We start from the raw sequence: 21,808 nt of genomic DNA, 5'->3' as shown, positions 1-21,808 counted from the left end.
TCCTAAAAGTACATTCTGGGGTTTTATTTTCCATTCAAATGAAAAACTGGAACCCTTGAACATGGAACTGTTCAAGGTTATTGGTTTTACGTTTCAAAAGCTGCACAGGTGCAGACGTTATCAGTGGAAATGAACATTGTGCCTTTAAGGCTTTTTTGTGTGTGTGTGTTATTCCAGTCAGAACTGAGCACTGGGCTGTGAGAACTACCACAGCTCATCTCTGTGGTAACCGTCTTCATGTGTCCTTACCGTTAAAACCGTTACCGGTCGCTCGTCTCACAACTCCCTGGACCCCCGGGAGGAATGATCACATGACCTTGGAAGGTGAAAGGTCATGTTGCGGTTCATGTGTTCACCTTTGGGTAACCAGGTCATCAGAAGTATGTCTGTGTTCTGTCCAGTCTGGGATGGAAGCTGGACCTTCCCTCCCAGACAGCAGTGGGGTTGGAACGCCAAACTAAGCTTTCATCACTTCCTGTGTTTTTGTAAATTGACCGAGGGTGTTTCTGGGATGTGCTTTACTAGTGAGACGTCAACACAATCAGTCCAATGTGTCGCTCTTACTCCCAAAAACCTGCAGTATATTTACTCTGGTACAGTTGATAATGTGTCTTACCCCCAAAATAATATACATATGTATATAAATTGTATACATACACATACTAATGATAGAATTCCAGATTGGGTTTAAAACTGTTGTGGAGGTTTTCAGACAATGATTAGAACAGGTGTTAAATTAAATGTAAAAAAAATGCAATACACCAATTATACTACACTGTTTGAAGTCATCTTCAGAGAGAATCATCTCTGAACGCACCCACCTGAATTTTTACATTGATTTCCAAGTTACTGATGTTGAATTTACATGCAGGGTCCGGGTCACTCCTGTTGGGGCGACTCTAACCGAAGCACAGAATGTTTCATGTGGTAATAACACACAAAGCTTCTTGGTTATTTTGGTTTTTTGCCAAATGCTTTCGAAAAAAGTGTATATTCAAAGATAATGTTATGATTACTGTCTGCTCAAATTAAAGTCAGTGTTTTTTCTTATTATTGTTAATGTCCTTTTGGAGCCCCTCCTGTTATGGGCGGGGCCATGTCCTGTTATGGGCGGGGCCATGTCCTGTTATGGGCGGGGCCATGTCCTGTTAGGGGCGGGGCTGTGAAGAATGGACACACTTCATGGGTCGGCTGTTGACTTCCTGAAACCGCCTCATTGGTTCCAGTATCTGTGCTTGCCAGTCACATGACTGTCTCTTTTCACGGTTAACCATTAACAAACTCATCGTGGTGACATCAGCAGCTATCGTTCTAGTAAGATGTCTCGTTTAAACATGGTACAGTGTCTTCTACATTGCAGTGTTCAGCATACACACCTATACAGCTAATAATACGGTGAACCAAAATGGTGTCCGTGTTGTGGAGACGGCCATGTTGACTCGGTGGTCATGTGACCCTGTGTGGCGACGTTGTATCATTTGTACCTGTGTGTAAACGATGGATGTCTATGATTCCTGTGTGCTGTCACACATTCTGCCATGGAGGCCAAGCTGCTTCCCTAAAGACCGGGAGGAGGAGGGCAGGGGAGTTTATAAACTGTACAATGTACAAACTAAAGGGTTTTTAAAAATACAACAATGACTCCTGTCAGAAGAATACAATATAAGTGATGTGCAATTTGTTAATTTAAGTAAAAGGCTTAAATTACTTTTGGCGTGTCTTTTTTTTTGGGGGGGGGGGGGGGGGGGGGGGGGGGGTCTTGAAATATTAGTAAGTAAACCATCAGATTACACAGTGTGAGTATGTGTATGTGTGTGTACAGTATGAAAGAGTATATGGGTGAGACGTCATTGCCTGCTACAGCCTATTCCACCGAGCAGAGGGAGCCATTGTTACATTTATCCTTGAATCAAGATAATTAATTTATCATTTCAAAACATACTTTATTGGTGTCAACATGCCAACAACATTGAAATTAACTTTTATTAATTTAAGGTTTAAAGCAATCCAAGGTTGACAGCGTGCCAACTCTTGATTCAGATAACTTGATTCATCTGCCTCCTGCAATAAAAAACGTCTTCTTCTAAAGCACTTCACAGCTCAGCTGTGTAATAAACTTTGTCTTGTCGGTTTAAAGGTCAGACAGGATTGATCATTATAAGCCAAGATTCTAGTTCTAGTCTTCACAATACACACATACCCACCTACGCACTCATAGCCTACACATACTCCCACACTTACACACACACAAACACACACATATCCACTCACCTACACTCACATACACGTTAAAATGTAACGTATAAGAAAATAAATAGATACTACCTGGGGGTCGGGTCGCGGGGGCAGCTTGGGGCAGTAGTTGTTGCCCAGGGCACAGAAAATTGTTAATCCGGCCCTGCCACTCTCTCTCTCTCTCTCTCTCTCTCTCTCTCTCTCTCTCTCTCTCTTTCTCTCTCTCTCTCTCTCTCTCTCTCTCTCTCTCTCTCTCTCTCTCTCTCTCTCTCTCTCTCTCTCTCTCTCTCTCTCTCTCTCTCTCTCTCTCCCAGCCTGGACGCCAAAGCAAGATCTATTGGACGACCATAAAAGCTTATTTATAGTTAAATGTTTATGTGCTGGGGTGACTTTGCGATCACGTCGGGAGAAACGGAGACGCCGGATAAGAGTGGAGCCACTTTGTGCTCGTAAATCCTCCGGCCTTGTTTTCCTGCGCGAGGGGTGATGAACGCCAACAGATGCTTATTAAAGATCGCTGCTCCTGATAGGTGCAGTGGAGTTTAGTAAACTTCAATAATCGATACTTATGATATCAAGTAAAAAAAAAAAAGTACATAAGCAATTTTTTTTATCAAAATACATTATTATTTCAGACACAGTTAACTCATCGTCCTCATTGAATCAAATTTCCTCATCTTCATCATCACCCGTCCCGGTGTTGCGGCAGTAGTCACAGACAGTTGCCTGTTCAGTGACAGCCGCCACACAGACACGACCGACTTGCTCCACCACGAGCGGAGCGCACTTCTGATTGGGCCATGGCACGGAAGTGTCGAGCCAGCCAATCCCTGCAGCTTTTGCTCAGCGATCACAGCCATCACCAACATGGCGGCCTTGTGAGTTCTGGAGGAGGGGAGTTGGTGTAAATAAATACACATTAGACCTTTCAGAAACTGTAACAACACTCAGACCGCGGAGTATATGAAACATTGTGGCACAGGAGAAACATGTCAAGTGACGGAAATAAAAAACAATTCTGGAAAAGGAACACAGCAAAGGTTCCTGGCAAGTAAGTGACGTGTTCCATCTCCCCAGCTAGCCGCTACTTGCTAGCTAACTAGCTGTTTTAGCTGAACCCATCTAGCGCGCTAGTATGCCTGATTGTTTTACTCTATGATTGAGTCTATCGCTTCTTCTGTGTACTAATATGATAATCGGTGACATTATGTAGCTTTGACAAAACGCAGAAAAATGCGCTGGTACTTTGTCGAGTTGGGTATGTACTCGAACCATCGTTTTGCTATCATGCTAGGTAGCTAGCTAGCTAACTAGCTGACTGAGTGATTAGCTCTGAGCTGAGTGAATGCTAGTCTAGCTAACCAAGTTAATTAGCTAGCTAACGAGACTTTTCTGTTGCCGGTGTTAACAGCTACTCTATAACCTAAAAACGTAATTTAGCTAGTTAACCAACTATATCATTGAGTTTCAGTTAAAACACCCCAGGTTGTGTGAAGTCTTTACATGCAAAGCAAGTGAGCTCGTTTCGTTCGAACTAGAACTCGTCTCTGAGACCCTGTAAATATTGAATGATGTTTACGGTTGCTATGGGGGCACTTTACCCGTGTTGCCAGTATCAACTAGGAGTAAGTGCAAAAACAGCTTTCCACTCCTTAATTAGCTAATTGTTGAGGAAAGAGTGATTGTAATCTGAATTTCTGGTCGACAGTTCTTAGTACCACTGCCTTTCCAAGCGGTTGTCGGTCCTTCGATGTAACAGGTTAATCTTGCCCTCCTCTCCGCAGCATACAACATGTATATGGAGCCCAACACCCTCCTATTGACCCTCTACTACATGCCAAGTAAGTTCACAACACATCTGTATACACTAAATATTACACTCTACCTGTGTTCAACTCTATACTCTGAACCACCTATATCTATTCTGTACCAATCTCTCTACCTTCACCTATACTCGTACATGTCATCATCCACATAGCTACCCAGTGTCTGTCATCATCTATAAACCATAAACTATATACCCTCATGAGTCCTTTCAGTGTTTCCCACAGATTAGAAACCTATTTGTGGCGGGGGTTGTTTCGTGTCAGACTGGGGGAGGGGGTTCGAAATAATTCACAAAATTAACAACAACAGAAAGATGCGTGAGTGACAGAGCAGAGACAGGAAATGCAGCTGAACCAATACGCTGCGTGTTTTTACCTAAATAGTCTTTTTATGAAACGCAATGTGTGGCGGCCGGTGTTGATTCTGTGGCGCACCGCCACAAATAAGTCTGTGTGTGGGAAACAGTGTCTTTGTATACCTGACATGATAAACTGTGTACTGGGCAGCTCTACACGTTATAAACAGTGTTTGTTTGTGTATCTACACACTGGAGATGGGACGCCTCGGTTTATGACGCTTCTGAGAGGCCAGTATGTGGTCCTGTGGCCTTGTGTTGATCACCTGTTTGAGAGGCAGACAAGATGGCATCATTCTGCTTAGTCATCCTCACCTCTGATCACCTGGCCGCTCTTCAGAGAGCAGTGTTTCAGTGAGTGAACGAGGCACGTAATGGGCACACATCCAGGGAGCTGAACTGTCTATGCAACATGTCAGCTCATCTGACCAGAAAATCCAGTTGATACGTGGTAGCCATGACAACGCTATTCCTGTACCTTTCATTTTGGTCACAGCCACCCAGGGCTGCTGGGTCGGTTGGGGAAAGACCATTGGTCTGAGTGGAATGCAGGAACAAGGAAGTGAATCATGTGTTTGCTGTTGTTTCCTGGCTGAAGGGAGTGTGTTTTATGGTCTTCTCTGATGCTGCGTGAAGCTTCTTCATTTAGCAGGTGGCTTCTGTGGAGTTCTCTGTGATGTTTACTGTAAGGCAGGGATATGGAGCCATACAGGAGCTGCACTATAGGACAGACTGATAGTTACAACTCTTTTTTGTAATTTTGGTGTTTCAAAACCCATTGACATTGTATGACTATGTTTAGCTTGTGTTCTGCTCCTCTCTCTTACCAACCGTCTCTGGAGGAGGGGATCCCTCTCTGAATTGCTCCTCCCAAGGTTTCTTCAATTTTTTCCCCCGTTGGGAGTTTTTCTGGGAGTTTTTCCTTGTCTTCCTTGAGGGTTTAGGTTGGTTGAGGGGCAGTTCTATGGGCGTATGTGAAGCCCTCTGTGACATGCTTGTGTGTAAAAAGGGCTATACAAATACATTTAATTTGATTAGCGATGATATAAGAACATATAGAATATATCGTTATCATAAGAGACAGACCTGTAGTTATTTCAACAGAAGACTTATCCTAATTTTCAATTTCATTTCAAATGTTTTTACTTGAAAAGTTGAACTTTTTGTTGAGTGAAAATAGAAAAGGATCTAGCTGGAAGTCTTTGTTTCTGTGATGTGCCGTGGTTTCTCTCTGAACCTGCCAACCTGAGACTAACAAAGCTACAAAGAAAAGACAAGGAATAAAAGTCAATTTTAATTAGCTTGTATTGTCATATTTTTCCAAGAATTGCTTTTATACACAAAGGAATGAGGTTGTCGCAAACCGTCCTTTTAAAATGTGATTTCATCTGCTCACCCCCGTTGTCGTGTTTTTACAATATGATCCAATCAGAAACCAAGTGACTGATCGGATGTTGTTCAGTATTCAGGAATGTTTTGATTTGTGATTTGATTGTTTGAATAAGACAGTGTCTGGGGGGGGGGGGCATCCTGCTGCACCAAGGTTATTAAACAGGTTCTCTATAGGAGAGGTGTGTGTGAGAGAGGAACAAAAGGTGTGTGTGTGGGAGGGAGGTGGGAGTGTGTGTGTGTGTGTGTGTGAGAGAGAGAGAGAAAGACAGAGAGAGACAGAGACAGAGAGAGAGAGGGGAGCGGTTCCTGTGTGTAACTATCATTCCCTCTCTTCTTCCTCCTCTCTCTCCTCCCCCCCCCAGCCTGATCAAAGCAGGCACCAGACACCCCCAGACCACGACCACGCCCGCCAAGCCTAAGAAAGCCACCACCTTCCAGGAGTTTGAGAGCATCACCAGCGACGCCTGGGATGTCGGCGACGACGACGATCAGCTGCTTGCCATGGCAGCCGACAAGCTCAACATCCAGGTCGTCATGGAAACGGCCAACAAGGTGAGTAGGCTCCGCCGTGCGTCCCCTAAAGTTCTGGAAAGTTTCAGAAACTAGTTGTAGTTGTAGGTAGTTGTGCCTCAGCAGGACAGGATGTGATGTGTGTGGTGGCGTCTCCTAGGTGATAGAGAACCACACCAAGCAGCAGGAGAGACAGAGGCTGGACAACAGCCAGTCTGACCCCAGAGAGGAGGAGAAGGGCGAGGGGGAGGAAGGTCACGAGGAGGAGGAGGAGGAGAGGGAGCAGGAGGAGGAGCGGCAAGGAGATGAGAGGGAGGAGGAGGAGGAGGCAGCGTTTGAGGCGCACAGTGATGGACGTCTGATGAAGTCACAGAGCGAGGCTCCTATTGGTTCACCCAGAGGTCAGTGCCACCTTTCTGTCTCCCTCTTTTTCTTTCTCCCACACTCCCTCCTCCAGTTACAATTAACACTAGTGTGTGTGTGTTGTGTCCCAGAGTTGGTCCTGACTGTGTGTGTGTGTGTCCTGCAGCCCTGGAGGGGGAGCGAGCGTCGCTGCAGAGGCAGCGCTCCCTGCCCCCCCGCCCCCTCATCCCCATGGTGGCCCGCATGGCAGACCAGAACACTTCCGGGACGCCTGCCATGACGGAGAGGGAAGCGTCGCGCCTCGACAAGTTCAGACAGGTCCTGGCCGGGCCCAACACAGACCTGGGTACGAGCGAGGGGGTGGGGGGTGGAGGGGGATGCTGTAGGTGTGGGGTCAGGGTCAAGGGTGTGTAGCGGTCACGAGTCCTGGATGGGCTGACAGCTCTGTTGTTACGGAGCTGTGTCTGGGATATTAGATCCACACGTGATGACCGCTAGAAATATGAACTTCACTGGAGACCAACCATTCGAGGTGTGTGTGTGTGTGTGTGTGTGGCAGAGATGTATGAGTCTACTGCCCCCTAGGGGTGGATGTCTCTTTTGGACTTCAACCATCAACACACACACTCACACACTGTGGGATCGATGGCAGCCTTGTTTGGGGGTCAGGTTTTCCATCATATATGTGAATGTGTGTTTGACATCAGTGTCTCTCTGATGACCAGAACACATCTGTAACCATGGTGATGCTTTTTTCTGTGATTGGTCACGCATCTCTCTCTACTCCCTCTCTCTTCTCCTCCACTCTCCTCCTCTCTTCTCTCTCCTTCTCCCTCTCTCTACTCGCTCTCTCCTCCTCCCTCTCTTACCTCTGTATTTTTAACTTCTCTCACGTTTTCGCCCTCATGTCTCCTATTGGGGGTGCTGTTGCTCTGCCTATCTACTTCTCCCTCCATCCTTCCCTTCCCCCCCCTCATTTGAGCTCCCTCCATATCTTTCTTCCCTGTCTCAGAATATTCTCTCCCTCTGCTCAACTCCCCTGCCTCCCTCTCTTTCTGTCTCTTATATGTCTGTCTGACTTTCTATGTATACATATTTACCACATATACCAGACATATCTTGCCTCTTGCATCTTACTGTCTGTCTCACACAGACACAGGGACCAGGTGTGGAGCAGAGCAGATAGTTTCATTAAGCAGGGCCAGTGAGATTCATGGGCTAATGCGTGTGTTTGACAGTGCTAATGACAGTTCACAGGCAGGACAGCAGTAGAGCCTGAGTGCTGCATGGTTCTTACTGCCCTGGCCAGGTTCTTACACACACACACACACACACACACACGTGCACACACACGCACACGCGCGCGCACGCGCACACGCACACACAAGGAAGAGGTAGTATTAGTGTTTGGAGGATGACATGGTAGCAGGGGTGAACCTGGATGTGTGGCTGACTGGACCCAACCTTCAGTGGACAAGCTCACCCTGGAGTGAGGGCGGGAGAGGAGGGACGTTCAATATTAGATCCTCCCATGTGGATACAGTTCAACAGAACCCGGATCCACATGGAGCAGCAGTGTTCTAGAACGTTGTGTGTCTGTGTTTAAAGCAGCAGTGTTCTATAATGTTCTGTCTCTCCACAGACGAGTTACGGAAGCTAAGCTGGTCTGGAATTCCAAGACAGGTTCGGCCAATCACATGGAAGCTCCTATCAGTAAGTAGATACCCTGACAACACACACACACAAATAATACTCAAACGCACAGATACACATACACACACCACACAAACAAACATCACACACACACACACAGTGATTTATAGAGACAAACACCAGACTCAGCCTGAGGGTAGAGTTAATTGCGGGTCACAGCTAATGTATTCATGAAAGCTTGGTGTTTACTCGTTAAGTTATTGTTCTTTCCAGCCTAATGACTGCACCAGCTTTCGCCCAGACACCACTCATTAACCCCCCCCCAGGTACCCCCCCCCAGGTACCCCCCCCCAGGTACCCCCCAGGCCCCCTGGGGGGGGTGTGTGTGTATGGTGTGTGGGTGTGTAGTGTGTGTGTATGGTGTGTGTTGGGGGGTGCCTACTGTGTGTTCTGCAGGTCATTAGGATTCCTCTGTCAGGAGGAACCCTATTTTAATTGTTGGTTTTATTATTCTTATTCTTATTCTTGTAATTTATCTCATGAACACATTGGTAAAAGTTTTTAAATTTGGCATATTGATACAACATGCCACAACTACGGCCCAAACCCAGACTGGCCCACGTCAGCCCATAGGGGACGCCACAGGCACCTCAGACCATAGGGGACGCCACAGGCCACGCCCAAATGTCCACTTTTCAGAGTCATTGCATTTCCACCCCATTGCTCCAATTCTTCTGAAACTTGGTGTGCATGCCTCATTTTTCTTGAGGGTCAAAAAAGCCTCAAGGACCCATAAGGTCCACCATGATGGATTTTCCTGTACAGTGAAAATTTGGGAAAACCTAATAAATAGATCTCGTCCTACAAAAAAGGTCAAATTGACTTGAAATTTTGTACAGATATGTATCATTGACATATTTGAAAATTACTGAAGACAGTTGAATCAAATACAAAATGGCTGAAAGGGGTGTATTTATGTAAATGTCCACATTGCCTCAATAAGTTTGTGTCACTAAATCAAATTAAATTTTAAATTATGGTTTTTCAAGTAAAATGAGTAAAATGATCCGAACTTCCCATCACTACTGAAGGGTGCAGGGGCAGTTGTAGCTAATTGGAGGCCCCCCATAAGACGCAAACCCCCAGAATGAGCCCTTCGTGTATGTGAAGCGGAGTATAAGCCGCACTATTAAGCCAAGAACGTTACCGTTGCGCCTGCCCAGACGCACTGGCGTGGCGGACAGCTTGGAGACCGATCTAACTAGACCATTTTTGCAATCAAGGTGAACACTCAAATTATTTAAACTATACACCATAGCATAACAGAACAAACACAACAATAGAACTCCAAACGACACTTATTTATTATTATAGTATAAGTTTAGCTAGCTTGCAAATCCTGAGAAAAGCCTACTGTAGCAGACCTTTCTATGTGACAACGGACAGGTGTTTTGTCCCTCGGGAGTTGCCGTAGGCTGCTGAAAGCATTACGTGAAATCAGTGCGGGCTGTTCGAATGGTGATGTCAAGAAAAGCAGTGGTAAAATACAAGTTATGAAAAGAGACCGGGTCCGTGTCTTATTGTCCACACGATCACATCTAAAACAAACTTACAAGGTGCTCGGTTACACGACCAAAGTTGAATTAGTAATGTAGTAAGCTTGCGAGACTAGCGTTATTTTGCTAGCTAGCCTATAGCCTAACATTTTACTGGGTCTTGCAGCTGTTTGATTAACTGAAATTAATATTAAATTTGCAATGACAAGTGATTTATTTAAAAAAAATTGTACTATACGACGAGGCCCCCCTGGTGGCCGAGGCCCCGGCAACTGCCCGACTGGGCCAATGGGACGCACCGCCCCTGGAAGGGGGGACTTTCTTTTTAACACACAATCAATCCTCTCTATCCTGCTGACTACACACAGCTGCAACACACACAGAGGAGAGAGCAGCAACAAATCACACACACACAAACAGCCAACGACCATCCTACATCCTAGTAGAAGCTCCTTCAAACACTCCTCATAAGTAATTTTTTTTTTGTTTGTCAGTACTTGGCTAGAAAATAAAGATTTCATTTATTCCACAAATTGATTCCTTCAGCTTATTTTTCAGGATGGAGAGCAGAGGAGGAGAGAGATGAGAGACAGAGGAGGGAGAGAGCAGGGGAGGGATGAGAGAGAGAGGGGAGGGAGAGAGAGAGAGGGGAGGGAGAGAGAGAGAGAGGGGAGGGAGAGAGTTAGGGAAGTGGCAGAGATTGGTTGTTTACTGCAGTACAACATCTATTATCTGACACGCACACACACACACGAGCGCGCACACACACACACACACACACACACACACACACACAGCATGGAGGGAAGTAACTAAATCCAGTCAGGTCACTGCAGAACAACCTGACTGGAGAACTTGGACGTTAACGTTACTGTTCTACTGGACCTGGAGAGAGTTAGGGGCTCTCTCTCTCTCTCTGTATCTCTCTCTCTCTCTGTATCTCTCTCTCTCTCTCTCTCTCTCTGTATCTCTCTCTCTCTCTGTATCTCTCTCTCTCTCTGTATCTCTCTCTCTCTCTGTCTCTCTCTCTCTCTCTTTCTCTTTATCTCTCCCTTTTTATTGCTCTCTCTCTTTATCTCCCTCTCTCTGCATCTCTCTCTCTTTATCTCTATCTATCTCTCTCTCTATCTCTCTTTATCTCTCTCTCTGTATCTCTCTCTCTCTTTATCTCTCTCTCTCTCTGTATTTGTGTCTCTCTCTGTCAGTTAAATTCAGCTTTATTAGCATGACAGTCACTACAACCGTATTGCCAAAGCAAGAGGCACAACAATAGATAACCATACATCAACAAAACCAGTCAAGAACATAATGATCACAACAGAAAACTTCTCTCTCTCTTTGTGTCTGCAGCAGTTGTCTGTGTATCTTTCTTACATCTTTATGATGAATCTCCTACTCAAGCTGCTACTCTGCTGCTCTGCTACTCTGCTACTCAAGTTAATATGCCCTCTCTTTTCCATTTCCCCCTCCTCCCCCCCACCTCTCCCCCCCACCCCACCTCTCCCCCCCACCCCACCTCTCCCCCCCCCTCACCTCTCCCCCCCACCTCTCCCCCCACCCCCCCTCTCCTCCCCTTCCCCCCCCTCTCTCAGGGGTACCTCCCTGCCAACACAGAGCGGAGGGGCAGCACCTTGCAGAGGAAGAGACAGGAGTATTTTGGCTTCATAGAGCAGTACTACGACTCCCGCAACGACGAACACCACCAGGACACCTACAGACAGGTACACACTCACACAGTCACGTCTGCAGGCTGAGCGGTGCACGATCCCCTTTGAACAGCACCTGTCTGGCCCAGCTAAGAGAGTGAGAGTGTGTGTGTGTGTGTGTGTGTGTGTGTGTGTGTGTGTGTTCAGCCAGAGAGAAGCTGGGTCTGGATTACTGATCCTGTTATCTGGTGATAAGTGGTTCTCCATGCTGCTGTCAACACACAGGGCCACAGTGGAGACTAACAGCTACACACACACATGTGTGTGTGTGTGTGTGAGTGTTTGCTTGTGTATATGTTTTCTCTCTGTGTGTGCAGAGACTGTGTGTGTATGTTTCCTGCGTGGGAGTGTGTGTTTGGGGTGTGTGTGTGTGTGTGTCAGTATCTGAGCTGTGGTGTCACATCATCAGATCCATATAGACATCCCCAGGATGAGCCCAGACAGGCTACTGCTGCAGCCCCAAGTGAGGGAGGTAAGACAGGACACACACACCCACACACACACACACTGCTGCCCTGTCGGTCGCCATCGTCCTGGACAACGCCTGGGCCGTCTGTCTGTCTGCCTGTCCTCAATCAGGAGTACAATCACCTCACCAGCATTGTCTCTCTCTCTTCCCCTCTCCTCTCCTCCTCAGATGAAGAGTTAACCTGCCTGTGGATGTGTTCTTGTCTCTCCAGATTCACATTGACATACCAAGAACTAACCCCCTTATTCCTCTCTTTCAACAAGCTTCTGTCCAAGAGGTGAGGAGCCTCACCTTCCACACGCACACACACACCCACACAAGCACACCCACACACCCACACAAGCACACACACACACACTGCATCATGCATGGACACACACTCTCTCTGCTCCTCTTCCTGCGGGTGATAATGTGATTCGAATCAAACAACCCTAAAGCTGTTAAGCTGTTTGTCTGTTCACTTGATCAGGATGAGAGGGGAGGGGGGAGGAGGGGGGAGGAGGGAGAGTTTATCCCCAGAGACAGATGAGAAATCGTAAATAAGTTTGTTTCGACTGTACTCATGGGGTTGTTTGATTGCAAAAGAAAACAAGCTAACCTCTGACAGCTGTACATGCACACACACACACACTCCATCCTCCATCCTCCTCTCAATGTCGAATACATAAAATTGTGTGATAGTTCTCACAATTCAAGATTGAATTTAATTATTTTTGGAGTGGTTTTGAGTACTCCAGAGTGTGTGTGTGAAGTGTGTTTTGTAGTTTGGAGTGTGAAACCCTGCATGTGTGTGTGTGTGTGTGTGTGTGTGTGTGTAGATCTTTGAGAGGATCCTGTTCATCTGGGCGATCAGACACCCGGCCAGTGGCTATGTCCAGGGCATCAACGACCTGGTCACTCCCTTCTTCATTGTCTACGTCTTTGAGTACATAGGTGAGCACACACACTCACCCCTACACACCTACACACACACACACACCTACAAACACACACTCCTACACGTACACACTCCTACACACACACCTATACACTAGATGAGCACCTGTCCTCACGCTGGTTGTGTGGGTGTGTGTGCGTGTGTGTAGGAGTAGGAGAGAGAGAAATAGAGAGAGACACTTGAGCTGTATTAATAGGTGTTTACAGTCCAGAATTAGACCTGACTACACACACCCCTAAACACTCAACAACACAGCCTGTCACACACACTGATCAATAAGACAGAGTTTCATCTCATTGATAACACACACACACTCTCTCTCTCTCTCTCTCTCTCTCTCTTTGTCTCTCTCTCTCTCTCTTTGTCTCTCTCTCTCTCTCTTTGTCTCTCTCTCTCTCTCTCTCTCTCTCTCTCTCTCTCTCTCTCTCTCTCTCTCTCTCTCTCTCTCTCTCTCTCTCTCTCAACAATCCTAATCTGTGTGTGTGTGATCTGAACACTGTCAGCTGTGATCAGCTATCAACAAACACACGCCCTCCCTCCCTCCCTCCCTCCAGTTAACAAGCAGATGACCCCAGGTCGTTTCAGAGGAATGATCCTGTCTCCCTCTGATTCATGCTCGGAGGATCAGCAGGGTTATTGAATATTTTTAGATGAACTTAATTATTCCTCTATAAAAAGCTATAAATTGAATTTCTGACGCATGTGAAATATCTGTAATCATTAGTCACCCCTGCCTCTCAGTTTGACCTGCTGCTGCTGGGGGAGGGGGGGGGGGGGGGAAGAGTGTGTGTGTGTGTGTGTATGTGTGTGTGAGACAGACAGACAGACAGACAGACAGACAGAGAGGGTCCAAGCGTCCACTCTGGCCCTTCCTGATGACATCACTTCCTGGGGACAGGTTGTCTTTTATTGTTGTCGTGGCTGCCAGTACAGGCGAGGCTGGTTGGCATGGTGAGCCTGGTTGGCAAGGTAACCTCCCTGGTGGTGTAACCCAGCTCTGTCTGCCAAACTCTCACAGCTGGCAGCCCTACACACACACACACACACACACACTCTCTCTCTCTCTGTCTCTCTGTCTCTCTCTCTCATCCTGGCAGGCTCCAGGACCAGACAGGACTGGACAGGAAGCTGGTAGATATTAGCCAATGAGAAGCAGCCTTGGGGGAGGTGTCATTTTTTGGGGGGATGGAAAGGGGAACACACAGACAGACACATTTAATCCCTTCTCTTTCTCACTCACACACAAACACACACACACCGTTGGCTGGTTACAGTGTCTGTGTGTTAACTGGCTGCGTCAGCTCTCTGGTGTGTGACCACAGCCTGTGGCGTCTCTACCTACGATCAGACAGAGGGAGCTGGCCTCAGAGGACTGTGTGTGTGTGTGTGTGTGTGTCAGCAAGACGAGCAGAAAGGGCTGATGAGACAGTTCCTGTAGTGTCCACAGGGGGAGCTGTGGAAGTGTGGTACTAATGAGACAGGAAGAAGAACACCAGAGAGAGAGATCTTGTTTTGTATACGTCTTTGCTGGACAGTCACACCTGCTGCAGTCACGCCTGCCACACACCATGCAGGCCCCCCTGGACTGGAACTACCTGTGTGTGTGTGTAGGAGTGTGTGTGTGTGTAGGAGTGTGTGTGTAGGAGTGTGTGTGTGTGTGTAGGAGTGTGTGTGAGTCCTTCATTGAAGTAAAGGGAGAAATCATTGTACACACACTCTCAAGGAATCCCTGCTGTGCTGCACTTAATTCTCTCTCACCCTGTCTCACCCCTCTCTCTCCCTCCCTGTCTCCCCCCCTCTCTCTCCCTCCCTGTCTCCCCCTCTCTCTCTCCCTCCCTGTCTCCCCTCTCTCTCTCTCCCTCCCTGTCTCCCCTTTCTCTCTCTCCCTCCCTGTCTCCCCCCTCTCTCTCCCTCCCTGTCTCCCCCTCTCTCTCCCTCCCTGTCTCCCCCTCTCTCTCCCTCTCTCTCTCTCCCTCCCTGTCTCCCCCTCTCTCTCTCCCTCCCTGTCTCCCCCTCTCTCTCCCTCCCTGTCTCCCCCTCTCTCTCCCTCTCTCTCTCTCCCTCCCTGTCTCCCCCTCTCTCCCTCCCTGTCTCCCCCCTCTCTCTCCCTCCCTGTCTCCCCCTCTCTCTCCCTCCCTGTCTCCCCCTCTCTCTCCCTCCCTGTCTCCCCCCTCTCTCCCTCCCTGTCTCCCCCTCTCTCTCCCTCCCTGTCTCCCCCTCTCTCTCCCTCCCTGTCTCCCCCTCTCTCCCTCCCTGTCTCCCCCCTCTCTCTCCCTCCCTGTCTCCCCCTCTCTCTCCCTCCCTGTCTCCCCCCTCTCTCCCTCCCTGTCTCCCCCCTCTCTCTCCCTCCCTGTCTCCCCCTCTCTCTCCCTCCCTGTCTCCCCCTCTCTCCCTCCCTGTCTCCCCCCTCTCTCTCCCTCCCTGTCTCCCCCTCTCTCTCCCTCCCTGTCTCCCCCTCTCTCCCTCCCTGTCTCCCCCCTCTCTCCCTCCCTGTCTCCCCTCTCTCTCCCTCCCTGTCTCCCCCCTCTCTCCCTCCCTGTCTCCCCCCTCTCTCTCCCTCCCTGTCTCCCCCTCTCTCTCCCTCCCTGTCTCCCCCTCTCTCCCTCCCTGTCTCCCCCCTCTCTCTCCCTCCCTGTCTCCCCCTCTCTCTCTCCCTCCCTGTCTCCCCCTCTCTCCCTCCCTGTCTCCCCCTCTCTCTCTCCCTCCCTGTCTCCCCCCTCTCTCTCCCTCCCTGTCTCCCCCTCTCTCTCTCCCTCCCTGTCTCCCCCCTCTCTCCCTCCCTGTCTCCCCCTCTCTCTCTCCCTCCCTGTCTCCCCCTCTCTCTCTCCCTCCCTGTCTCCCCCCTCTCTCTCCCTCCCTGTCTCCCCCTCTCTCTCTCCCTCCCTGTCTCCCCCCTCTCTCCCTCCCTGTCTCCCCCTCTCTCTCTCCCTCCCTGTCTCCCCCCTCTCTCTCTGGTCCAGAGGAGGAGGTGGAGAACTTTGACGTGTCCAGCCTGGAGGAGACGGCTCTGAGGAACATCGAGGCAGACAGCTTCTGGTGCATGAGCAAGCTGCTGGACGGGATACAGGTGTGTGGGGGGGGGGGCTGTGAGTGTTCCTCTAACTGACAGCAGTGCGCATCTGATGCTGCCTGAGTAGCTAACCTATCACTGTGTGGAGCTGTTACACACACACACACACACACTCTCACACACGCACTCTCTCTCCGTTCTCTTGTTTTTTCACATTGCTGATACAAGTACCTCTGATGAAGAGATGGACAGAGTGGCGAGATGGAGAGAGAGAGGGGAGGAAGGAGGGGGGGGGGGTAGTGGGAGAAAGAGAGGGTGTTAGCTAGTTGATGTTGGCTCTGAAGGCTGGGGTGTGGAGGATAATGTTAGCTCTGAAGGGTGGTGTTGTTATTTGTCCTGAACCACTAAGGACATGATGTACTGTACTTCTTCCACAGAACAGAACGATATCAGCTGATTAATCTATTTATCCCTCTCTTTCTCCCTTCCTCTTTCTCCCTCTGTCTCTCTCTCTCCCACACACATACACTGAAGGTTGTTATGTTGTTAGTCTATGTCTGTCTAATGAACTCTACAGAGACTTGCCTAACCCTTCTACTATTAGCTGTCTGGACAGAAGAAGGAGTGAGGTGGAGGTGGGGGAGGGGGAGGGCAGAGACAGGAGAGGTCAAATACAGAGCAAAACTAAATGTAAAAAAGATGTGTATCTATAACGTGTGTGTGTGCCCATGTGTGTGTGTACAGGATAACTACACGTTCGCCCAGCCAGGGATTCAGAGGAAAGTGAAGGCCCTGGAAGAGCTGGTCAGCAGGTTAGATGGTGAGACACTCCTCATCCTCCGCCCTCCTTCTCTTTCTCTTTCTCTTTCTCTCTCTCTCTCTCTCTCTCTCTCTCTCTCTCTCTCTCTCTCTCTCTCTCTCTCTCTCTCTCTCTTTGTTTCTCTCTCTCTCTCTCTCTCTCTCTCTCTCTCTCTCTCACACACAGTCAGGGCTGATGAGCTTCTCTAGTGTGTGTGTGTGTGTGTGTGTGTGTGTGTGTGATCTCTAGTTTCAGCCTATAGTGTTCAAGGATCAGGTGGTCCAGAGTCTGATGACACGACAAGGTGAGCCGTCTGGCCACGCCCATTGCAGCGCCACGGCCCTTCTGACCAATCAGAGCGTGGGGATCGGGTTCCTGATGACACGAGAATCTGATACAGCAAATATTGTGATTTTTGATATGATGGAGAGACAGAGAGGGATGGAAGGAAGAGAGAGAGAGAGAGAGAGAGACAGAGACAGAGGGTGGAACGAGGAGAGAGAGGGAGGGAGAGACAGAGATAGAGAGGGTGGAAGGAGGAGAGAGAGAGAGTATGATGATGCAGAGCAGGTGGAGGTGTGAGTCAGTCAGCAGGGAGGACGACAGACTGAAGGATCAGGAGAGCTAAACTGCTGACATCATACAGACAGGTAATATAATCACATCATGAAGGGATATCAGATCTGCGTTATACGGAGGGAGGCAGGGAAAGAGAGAGATAGAGCGCTATGTAGATAACTTCTGGGGTCCGACTGGAAATGACCCTCAGCAAGCTAGGAACAAACAGCTCCTTTGACAAGGTGGAGGTGTGTGTGGTTATGTATGTGTGTCTGTGTGAGGTCAAGCCTGCTCTGTGATCGTTTAACTTGCTCTATCTGATCTCTGATCTCCCAACTCTCTGAGATCTGCTGCTTTTGCCTGTCTGCCTCTAGTCCTCTCCTCTACCTCCTTCCCCTCTCTGGAAAAGAACCAGCCTGATGTGTGTGTGTGTGTGTGTGTGTGCAGAGAGCGTGCATCGTCACATGCAGCAGTATGAGGTGGAGTACCTCCAGTTTGCCTTCCGCTGGATGAACAACCTGCTGATGAGAGAGCTGCCTCTGAGATGCACCATCAGGCTCTGGGACACCTACCAGGTACACACACACCTACCAGACACACACACCTACCAGGTACACACACACCTACCAGACACACACACCTACCAGGTACACACACACCTACCAGGTACACACACCTAGCAGGTACACACACCTACCAGGTACACACACACCTACCAGACACACACACCTACCAGGTACACACACACCTACCAGACACACACACCTACCAGGTACACACACACCTACCAGACACACACACCTACCAGGTACACACACACCTACCAGGTACACACACCTAGCAGGTACACACACACCTACCAGACACACACACCTACCAGACACACACACCTACCAGGTACACACACCTACCAGGTACACACACACACCTAGCAGGTACACACACACCTACCAGGTACACACACCTAGCAGGTACACACACCTACCAGGTACACACACACACCTACCAGACACACACACCTACCAGACACACACACCTACCAGGTACACACACACCTACCAGGTACACACACCTACCAGGTACACACACACCTACCAGGTACACACACACACCTAGCAGGTACACACACACACACCTACCAGGTACACACACCTACCAGGTACACACACCTACCAGGTACACACACACCTACCAGATACACACACCTACCAGGTACACACACACCTACCAGGTACACACACACACCTAGCAGGTACACACACACACACCTACCAGGTACACACACCTACCAGGTACACACACCTACCAGGTACACACACACCTACCAGGTACACACACACACCTAGCAGGTACACACACACACCTACCAGGTACACACACCTACCAGATACACACACCTACCAGGTACATACACACACCTACCAGGTACACACACACACCTAGCAGGTACACACACACACCTACCAGGTACACACACACCTACCAGGTACATACACACACCTACCAGGTACATACACACACCTACCAGGTACACACACACCTACCAGGTACATACACACACCTACCAGGTACATACACACACCTAGCAGGTACACACACACACCTACCGCCTACCTCTCTGTTTCCTGCCTCTAATGTGTATATCTGTGTGTGTGTGTATATATCTGTGTGTGTGTGTGTGAGTGCAGGCTGAGCCTGAGGGCTTCTCTCACTTCCACCTGTACGTGTGCGCTGCCTTCCTGGAGCGCTGGAGGAAGGAGATCCTGGAGGAGAAGGACTTCCAGGTACACACACACCACACATACACACACACACCACACATACACACACACCACACGTACACACACTAGCCAGGCGAGCCCGGGGACTGTGTCAGAGAGGTCGTTACCTCCAGACCAGGTCAGGGGAACTGCTGCAGTAGATGCCAGAGCACAAAACTAAGATTCTCCCCTCTTCCTCCTCCTCTCCTCCTCCCCTCCCCCCTCCGCTCTTCATCCTCCTCCTCTCCTCCTGCCCTCCCCCCCTCCGCTCTTCATCCTCCTCCTCTCCTCCTGCCCTCCCCCCTCCGCTCTTCCTCCTCTCCTCCTTTCCTCCTCCTCTCCTCCTCTCCTCCTTTCCTCCTCTCCTCCTCCTCTCCTCCTCTCCTCTCTCTGTGAACCATGTGTCAGGTGATGAAACATAAACATCAGTCTGTCAACCCAACACCTTCACTCCCCAGGTCATCATAGGAAACCATGTTCAACACACAACACAATTATATCAATACCTGTGTTGAGGACAAGGTGTGTGTGTGTGTTTGTGTTTGTGTTTGTGTGTGTGTGTGTGTGTGCTGCTCTGCCAGGCTGGAGGTTGCCTGAATTTTCCCAGCCGCTAACCTCTCTCCTCCCTCTCTCTCTCTCCTCTCCCTCTCTCTCTCTCCTCTCCCTCTCTCTCCTCTCCCTCTCTCTCTCCCTCTCTCTCCTCTCTCTCCCTCTCTCTCCTCTCTCTCCCTCTCTCTCCTCTCTCTCCCTCTCTCTCCTCTCCTCTCTCTCCCTCTCTCTCCTCTCTCTCCCTCTCTCTCCTCTCTCCCTCTCTCTCCTCTCTCTCTCTCTCTACCTCCCTCTCCCTCTCTCTCCTCTCTCTCCCTCTCTCTCCTCTCCCTCCCTCTCCCTCTCCCTCTCTCTCCTCTCCCTCTCTCTCCCTCTCTCTCTCCTCTCCCTCTCTCTCTTTATCCCTACAGGGACTCATGATCCTCCTGCAGAACCTTCCCACCATGCATTGGGGCAACGAGGAAGTAAGCGTCCTATTAGCCGAGGCCTACAGGTTGAAGTTTGCCTTTGCCGACGCCCCCAACCACTACAAGAGATGAGTGTGGCCTCTAAGCTCCTCCCCCAAGCTCCTCCCCCTGACCTGAGACTTCCAAGCTCCTCCCCCCATCCTGCGACCTATACATGGAGCTACTGAATGAGAACACCCCCCCCCCAGCAGAAGGGGAGGTGGTCAGCACTGTGCATGGAGGGATGTGTGCAGAGCTCTATCTCATCTACACTCAACGCTACTTTGATTTTATGGATTTAACATTAACAATATGAACACTCCAGTTTCTCTGTCTGTCTGTCTGTCTGTCTGTCTGTCTGTCTGTCTGTCTGTCTGTCTGTCTGTCTGTCTGCCTGTCTACCATCTGTCTGTCTGTTGGACATTATAGATAGCTGGGTTACAGACTATATGAAGAGGTAGACAGGTAGTATTCTCAGTCTGATATTGACAGTGATTAGACCACAGGGTTCAAGTGAATTTAATCTTAGAGTTCCTCCTGCTCTCTCTGTGTCTCCCTCTCTCTCCATATTGGACTGACAGGAACCTTCATCCTCTGTGGACATTCTACCAAGAACCATTACTGTTGCATGAACCCCTTAAGTGTGTGTGTGAAGTGTGTGTGTGTTTTAGAGGTGTGTGAGGCGTGTCTGTTGGAGGTCTGTTAGATGTGTGTGTGAGGTGTGTGTGTGAGGCATGTGTGTGTGTGAAGTGTGTGTGTTGGAGGTCTGTTAGATGTGTGTGAGGCGTGTGAGGTGTGTGTTCCTGACAGAGTTAGAGCGTGTCCCAGACAGCTGGTTCCTTCAGAGGGCTTCCTCCTGGGCTGCAGCACTCGCTTCTCTTCTCTTGTTTTTCTACAAAGTATATTCTTTTGAATCAGCTTTTTAAATCCTCTACTCTGTTACTTCTCCATCTTTATTTTTATACGCCGTCTCCATACGTTGTGCCTAACTCAGAGTTCTTAGATATCATCCTCGATATTTATTTACTTTGTTGACGATTGAAGTTTAATGAAAGATTACGTTGTTCTTCTTCTGTGGTCTCTGTGTGGTGACGCCCAGAGGCCCGCCCTCCTGCCTGTTCTAAGCTCCTATTGGAGGTTAGCTAAACCAGACTGACCTTAACACGATCTGAGTTACCATGGTGATGACCGTGTTGTTGATGATGATGATGATGAAGGTTACCCAGGTTTTGTTTGGCTGGAGACACTTTAACACACACTAACACACACTCTTACACACAGGCACACACACACTCCCTTATACACACACACACACACACACACATCATGGACATGGCTATGAGTGTAGCTTCTGGGTTCAAACTAATCAGCAATTTTTTTTTTTTTTTTTTTTTCTTCAGGAGTGGTTTTTCTTATGTTAATTATTGTTTTGAGATTATTTTCTAGAGACGTAAAGTTGTTTCTGAACACCAAACGGACTACTTACACCCCCCCACCCCACCCTCTCCCCCTTGAGTCCCCTTCCAAATTTCTTTCTTGAATAAAAAAATGTGTACAGAGAAGAAAAAAACAAACAAATTTTGAAAACAAAGATCTTGTAAATAGAAAACAGTGTAAATAAATGCTATATATGACCGGTATTGTAAAGAGATTTGTACTGCACAGGCTTTGTGACAGGTTTGG

General features: G+C 48.8%; 1 protein-coding gene across 3 annotated transcripts; it reads left to right on the top strand.

The window, feature by feature from the left end:
* The first annotated feature begins 3,011 nt into the window (after window positions 1-3,011).
* On the top strand, window positions 3,012-21,759 carry tbc1d22a (TBC1 domain family, member 22a). 3 transcript variants are annotated; one of them, XM_084701850.1, is made up of 15 exons: window positions 3,012-3,286; window positions 4,020-4,076; window positions 6,172-6,361; window positions 6,480-6,720; window positions 6,849-7,028; window positions 8,325-8,395; window positions 11,484-11,612; window positions 12,007-12,069; window positions 12,278-12,343; window positions 12,885-12,999; window positions 15,964-16,070; window positions 16,758-16,833; window positions 17,818-17,945; window positions 19,059-19,154; window positions 20,090-21,759. In XM_084701850.1, exons 1-15 carry the CDS (start codon window positions 3,225-3,227, stop codon window positions 20,216-20,218), a joined length of 1,710 nt encoding a protein of 569 aa, XP_084557976.1. In that variant the 5' UTR covers window positions 3,012-3,224; the 3' UTR covers window positions 20,219-21,759. The 3 variants fall into 3 exon arrangements, with proteins under 3 accessions (XP_084557976.1, XP_084557978.1, XP_084557977.1); XM_084701852.1 differs by lacking the exon at window positions 12,278-12,343; XM_084701851.1 differs by lacking the exon at window positions 12,007-12,069 and having other exon boundaries at window positions 3,018-3,286.
* The last annotated feature ends 49 nt before the right edge of the window (window positions 21,760-21,808 follow it).

This window comes from Hypomesus nipponensis, chromosome 7 (genome assembly GCF_054491055.1).
Source record: "Hypomesus nipponensis isolate SF chromosome 7, ASM5449105v1, whole genome shotgun sequence".
Lineage (NCBI taxonomy): Eukaryota > Metazoa > Chordata > Actinopteri > Osmeriformes > Osmeridae > Hypomesus > Hypomesus nipponensis.
This window is presented reverse-complemented; position numbering and strand designations above follow the sequence as displayed.

Excerpts from the sequence above, each read along its gene's own strand:
- tbc1d22a (XM_084701850.1), top strand. The coding sequence starts at position 3,225 with ATGTCAAGTGACGGAAATAAAAAACAATTCTGGAAAAGGAACACAGCA. Across the intron at positions 7,029-8,324 it reads CGGGCCCAACACAGACCTGG|ACGAGTTACGGAAGCTAAGC; the intron begins GTACGAGCGAGG and ends GTCTCTCCACAG. Across the intron at positions 16,834-17,817 it reads GCTGGTCAGCAGGTTAGATG|AGAGCGTGCATCGTCACATG; the intron begins GTGAGACACTCC and ends GTGTGTGTGCAG.